At 39.3% G+C, this 6,648-nt stretch overlaps 1 protein-coding gene across 1 annotated transcript; it reads right to left on the reverse strand.

Moving 5' to 3' along the window:
* Positions 1 to 15: 15 nt before the first annotated feature.
* Positions 16 to 3,890, reverse strand: LOC118477866. Its single transcript, XM_035970398.1, has 2 exons — positions 3,514 to 3,890; positions 16 to 1,820 (listed from the first exon to the last, which is right to left on the reverse strand). The coding sequence occupies exons 1-2, from the start codon at positions 3,710 to 3,712 to the stop codon at positions 268 to 270; spliced, it is 1,752 nt and encodes a 583-aa protein (XP_035826291.1). The 5' UTR covers positions 3,713 to 3,890; the 3' UTR covers positions 16 to 267.
* Between the last annotated feature and the right edge of the window lie 2,758 nt (positions 3,891 to 6,648).

The following is a 6,648-nucleotide window of genomic DNA, read 5'->3' on the forward strand; positions in this document are numbered from 1 at the left end:
ACACACACACACACACACACACACACACATACACACACACACACACACACACAGACAAACACATACACACGCACTCACACACTCAATCAAGCATGATAATTGTTATAACCTTGTCCAAAATACATCGGCATCACTTAAAAATCTGCACAAAAGATTAAGTTTCTGACTCCTGAGTAAATGGGAATTCCAAATCAATTGAAAAACGAACAGTGTATAAACGTCTGTTAAAGTGGGTTTTAACTGAGGCCAGATAAGTTTGCCTCTTTTTCAATGCTTTTCTGCACACTGTGGAGGAGGAGTAGGGGCCGGTTTCAAGTCCACCCACTCTTTGACAGGCCACGGGCGAGATTTACTATTAACCTCCACATCTCCGTACACACGTTTGAAAAGTGGTTGTGATCTACATAACGCTCGGTTCACAATAGCAATTGCGTCTAGTCTAGGACTGTTGTTCTGCTTCCAGGAAGAGTGTCGTTTTACTTCCCGGAACACCGGAGCTGATCCCAGTCTTCCTTTAGTGTCCTTTATGTAGTCCTCAGAAGCAAGACAGGCTTTGAAACAGCTTTTGCACTTGTAAGGGCATCCCGCGCTGTGTTTCATTATGCCGTTTTCTTCTGAAAACAGTAGAGGGCGAAGTAGAGAACCCTTCAACTGCGGGGATGTAGACATTAGAACGGACACACCTGACCCTTCTTGTGGCAACATTCCGGGGTCGATCTGACGTTTGTGGTACGCCGAGCGCGTTCGCCAGTAGAGATTTGAGAATGATTTACCCACTTCGGAGACTATAGGAGATGTCCGTTTTGAATGTATAAATCTCTGCGCTGGAGGAGCGGATTTCGCTCTAGTATAAGTACGCTTGATTCCTTCAATTGTATCTGTCTCGAGAGGAACTGTCTGGTGGTTGTGTACACCACTGGAACTCCTTTTGTTGATTCTAGTCCGTTTACTTTTAAGAACATTTTCTTCCTCCACACCATCCTCCTCCTCGTCTTCATAGTCGTGCTCATTCTCATCACCATATTCATCATCACATCGTTCTTGGTGCTTAAATCGATTTGACGGTTTTATCGATAGGATGGTCAGTTCGAGAGACACATCCCTACTGCCTGGCGGAGAAGTGAACGGGCGCGGTGTTTGTATCAACTTGGTCAGACCTTTAGCTATATTCCGCGACGCTACTGCGCCTGCACTCTTTGTGTCTCTATAAGGTAATTGAAAAGGGGCGTGATTTTGGTGAATGTCACAGGAATCAATCACGTTTTCCTGAGGCAACCCCCCTTCCGTTGTCGACATCGAATCATTTAAACCGTCGGCGCTTTCTGTGTGCCTGTGTGTATGATTCAAAGGCGTCAGTTTGGTCCCTATCACCATGTCCCTGTCGTTGAGGCCTACAGGGGAAGTGTGTTTTGGGTTAACAACAACCGATGGGGGCCCTGCAGAGTGTGGTCGGGGCGGCGGCTTGCAGTCATGGTGGAATATCTTGTAGGATGTCACAGGGACATACTTCAGTGATTCGTGGGATATAGCCTCGACGGAGGGCTCAACGCCCCCCTCTTTTGGTTGAGGCTGAGGATCTATGTCAGTCGTTGTGGTCGTGGCTTCTTCCTGTTTTACGTCAGCCTTCTTGCTGTTGCTTTTGTTCTGGCTTTCTTCAGTGGTTACTGTGTGAGCAACATTTACGGTGTGTGTATCAGTAACGGTGTGTGTATCAGTTACTTTGTGTGTATCCGTTGGATATGTCATGGTCCAGGCGTCAACCTTAGGGTTGCTGAAAGATTTCAGTTCAGCACCGGCTGTGACTTGTCCCAAGAGTCTACCTGAAACGGAGGAGTAAAAGAATACACGATTAGAATAAACGATGTATTTAACGTAAGTCTTAGTGTTTTACGCGCCCTTTGACACAATTTAAACCAGTAAGGAGGTGGGTCGGTCTGTCTGCTGAAATTCTGTACACACATTAACACATTAACATCCACACACATCCACACGCACAGACACGCACACACGTGCACACACATACACACACACACACACACACACACACACACACACACACACATTTACACACGTACATACGTGTATGGCATACCAAGTCAGTACCTCGAACGTTCCACCACGATCCGGGTATAGCCGTTTGAAGTTTGTCCTCATGTCTATTTCATCCCTTCCCCCCCCCCCCCCCCCGGAAAAAAAGTTTAAAAATATAGACCAGCGACCACTGTAGAGGTTTCTTGGTCAAATTTTGAATTATTGGTAAACATTTTAAGTCATAAACTATATCGTAAGGTTGAAATATACAATAACGCTGGGCAACATTTTGTCAAGACAAAGGAGAAAATGCCAGCACTCAGAGTGTAACATCCAAATGAGAACCATAATAAGTGTATATTCCATTTTAAAACTTGGAAGTGTATATGGCCAATCGAAGACTTAAAGTAAGATCTTATCATCCTGTGTGGGGGAGACAAATTCTGACTTGAAATTGTATAGCGTTAATGGACGTTGAATTGTAACAGCCTGTTTTCTTATACGTAAAAAGACAAAATAGGATTTGAAAGTACGCGGTACCAAGCTGATAGACCCCATTAATCCAAGTAAGGAAATGCAAGGCCTTTTTCGTGTGAGTACGGGAAAAATAAAAAGGATAATCAAGTGTACAATACGATGCTGCAAAGCTGGAATATGTGTAATAATGTAATTTAAATGTGTTCAATAAGGAAATTGTATGACTTGAGAGTTTAGAAAATCCAAAGTTTGGTCATGATCACACTTATTTTGCATTCTCCAGTTGGTACACATGATGCAATGTGAAGAAGAGGCACTTCCCCAATAAATATCAATCCCGTTATTTATCAATTACAATAGGGCTTTGATTTGCTATGAGTAACGTTTCTGGAAACAATGACGGTTGAATTGGTTTGACCTCCCACATTCAAAGCACTTTTCCAAAGGATCATCGCCTAAAGTTCAATTCCACACAAAAAATATTCTCACCAAATGCAACACTAACTTGCAACATAGGAGACACAATGCTGACAAAGAGTGACATTCTAGGCAGTTCAATATCAAACATTGCTGAGTGAGGTCGGTTATACTGAAAACAAGATTTTACTGGCTCATTCGGAATTTATTGAACTGTCTATAAAGTTGGAAATACAGCGTGACTAACATTAGTCATACTCTGGAGCATACTGTTTTTGGGGGGTTGGTTTATTTCAGGGTTGTTCTTGTTGGGGTTTTGTTTTGAGGGACAATCCTTTTTTTTGAAGGGTAGAACTAAGCTATCATATTGCAGATAAATGAAGACACCCTAGAAGGCATGACAAAAGAGCAAAAGCGTTACAACTGGCATAGCTTGTGTCAGATCCATGCAACGTGGATTAATGCAACTCCCTTATATGTGTCCATTTTGTCATATATCTAGTTACATGTAAACATAAAAAGGCTTCTCGGAACAGGATTGAAATTCAGCACTGCAGCTTTCAACACTGAATGAGACAATTTACTCACACTTTTTCTTTGAGGCTGTCGTTGGCTGGCGAGTCGACTGAGCCCCTCTCTCCTCTGCGGACACGGGTCTTTGGACGACACCAGTTGGCCTTAACGTGCTCCGACTGGTCAGTCCGCTGTAAGACATTAAGCCTTGACCATTGGTCATCGCCACCTTCAGTGTGTTGACCGGGGCTTCCGGTTCGTCAGGGTTGTGCATGGCTGATGATACTGTGATTGTAAAATGAGAGGCAGCGTGGTGGAATCAGGCTCTCGTCAAAATAATGAAATCAAAGAAAACATGTTTTCTCCCTGCTTAGCAATTTTTATCAAATTTTTATTTTTTGTTTCAACACCTTTTATGTCCATTTACAAACACATTCCTTTGAAAATTTCACCGAAAATGTGGATTAAAAGCAGAAAAATATAATTTACAGTTTCCATGGACTCTATAGCTTTGGAATTTACCACGCTTTGGCGGCCATTTTCTCGCTAATTTTACCTCTTAAACCAGGTGACCCCCACCTCCTTCAATCCAAAATATCTCCACTTCTATTGAAGATGGATGGGTAATTTTTTCTTTGAAAGCAAGACAAATGAACCAGCTTTAAGATGATACCAAGAACTCAATATGCCCCAAAAATTGACGAGAGCCTGATTCCATCACGCTGCCTCACAAATGATTTATTGCGAAAGATTGTTTTCCAGCGTCGTCTGTGTTGTAGTAATATTAAGCGCTTCGTAGTCGCACTCAGGAGAACCGAGTTTGATTCAGGAATGTGGAGATTTTTCTAATCGAGTATCTCAGCTTTTCCGTTAGAATGCATTCCTCTCAGTCTGAGTTGCCCCTGACAGGTTGGGTCATAAGCCCCTTTCCTAAATTATCTAAATTGTGTCGATGGGGGCGTTAAACACCCTAATTAAAAATAGAAATGCTGTTCACCTCTATCAACAAAATGTAAAATATTAGAAGTGGCCGGTTGCTCCGACGTTCCCTATAAGGGCAGTCCCTAGAGGGGAATATTGAGTTCCCGCAGAAATACGGTGTACTCAGTTTTAAAAACAAAACAACAACAACAACAAACGAAAGAAAAACCCAGATAGACTTCCAAACTCAAACTTCGAACTCACGTTTTCTATAAAGAGCTGCTACATCCCACAAATCGTTATGCATATTTGTGTTCCTGTACTTGTTTGTATTTATATATTTATTGAGTTTTCTGGAAGATATTTCGTTACAAATTTGTATATTATGTATTTTACATGACTGAGCAATATTAAGCTTTTACTTGGACAAATTATGAAGAAGAAAGACTCTCTTACTTAACTCTGTGGATTCCTTCATCAAGTGTGTACGAGAAAGCGAGTAAGGCCTGATGCAATTAAGCCAATTTCTTTTTATCGTGTTATTAATTTGTCGCTATTCCTCTCGTCTTCTTTCACTTTATTTCTCTGCTCTGATTTTGCCTATGTAGTTCTGTCTTTATTTTCCTTTCTGTCTGTTTCTCCATGTTTTTGTCTCTATCTATCTATCTATCTATCTATCTATCTATATATCTATCTAGCTATCTATCTATCTATCTATCTATCTAACTATCTATCTATATATCTATTTATCTATCTATCTATCTATATATATATCTATCTATCTATCTATCTATCTATCTATCTATCTATCTATCTATCTATCTATCTAACTATCTATCTATCTATCTATCTATATACCCATCTATCTATCTATCTATCCGTCTCCCCTTTTCTCTCTTTTCTACCCTCGTTCAATTACGTAATTGTAATTCAAAAATTAATGTATTTCACGTTTGACAGAATTTAGGCCCTTCGAGAAACGTATCGCTTCGACCATGCCTCGTACGATAAACTCTGGCTCAGTTAGATGAAGCAGAAAAAGAAAGACACTGGAAAAAATGGAATTTTGAGTGGTTGGCGGATGCTCTGGTGTGGTTTGCTTCTTCTTTCCTATCAAACATATATCATCTTTATCTAACATTCACCTTTTTTGTTTGTTACACTCTTGTAACACCTCTAATCTTCTGGCGCTCATATGACCTTATGCAGTTGCGAGCGCCGTAAACCCTCTAATTAAAAAAATGTACTTCCCGTATGGGGATTGAACTCACACCCTCTGTGCGCACGACAAAATAACTAAAACAACAGCTCAAGAAACGCTGGCCCTTTCCAATGTATGACAAATTATACTTTGATTGGATCTTGTGATTGTTGTAAAGAAAATAATCCGCCGAGATATTTTAAAGCCCTCTTTTTAAGTTAAAAAGATGAAAATATGGCGTGTCGCTCACATCTGGGATACGATATACTACATAATGTGTATGCGTTATCGTTTGCCTACGGTTGATATATTTTTTTTAAAAGACGTACCTTAAAGTAGGATTATTTTTTTTAATTGAACGGAAGCAAATGTTCCGCTGACATTTAAAAGTGGTCTTTTGCTAAGTAAAAAAACAACAATGAAAAATGTCTATCGCATCCTGAATAGGTTTATATCATAATAATCATAATTTATCTGAATGAATGTCCATGTTTGACATAATATCTGTAACGGGTTTCCACAATTACTAATGAAGAAAAGACGTACCTTTATGGATTAATTAATTGTTTGTTGGAATAAAGCAAAAGTTCGTCAGATATATTCAAAAATGGTCTTTTACTGAGTTTAAAAACGAAAATTGAAAAATAAATGTCTCCCACACCGTGAATAAGTGTTATAATAATATTCCTTATTTATTTAAATAAGTACCAACGTTTGACTATTTGTAAAGACGTTAAAGGTCTGTGTATGTACCTTATTGTGAACGAATTGTATTTATTGTTTTAAAACAAATATTCCCTAATGCTATTGAAATGCTTTCTTTACTTTAAAGTTTTTAAAAAAAAGAGAGAAAAAAAAGTTTAAAAATACATGAAACAAGATAATAATAATACAAACATAATAAAATGTCCTCATGTCGTGAATACGTGAGATGATATTATCTTAATGATGACAATATTATACTATAATTATGTACAAACCTTTGTGCGTCTTGCAACAGGGTGCACTAGAGTGTGAAATACAATTTCATATTTCTCTGACTCTCTCCCTGATCCAAGCAAATCGCTGAGATGATAATATTATTAGTC

This window comes from Aplysia californica, unplaced genomic scaffold (assembly GCF_000002075.1).
Source record: "Aplysia californica isolate F4 #8 unplaced genomic scaffold, AplCal3.0 scaffold00011, whole genome shotgun sequence".
In the NCBI taxonomy this organism is placed as follows: Eukaryota; Metazoa; Mollusca; class Gastropoda; order Aplysiida; family Aplysiidae; genus Aplysia; species Aplysia californica.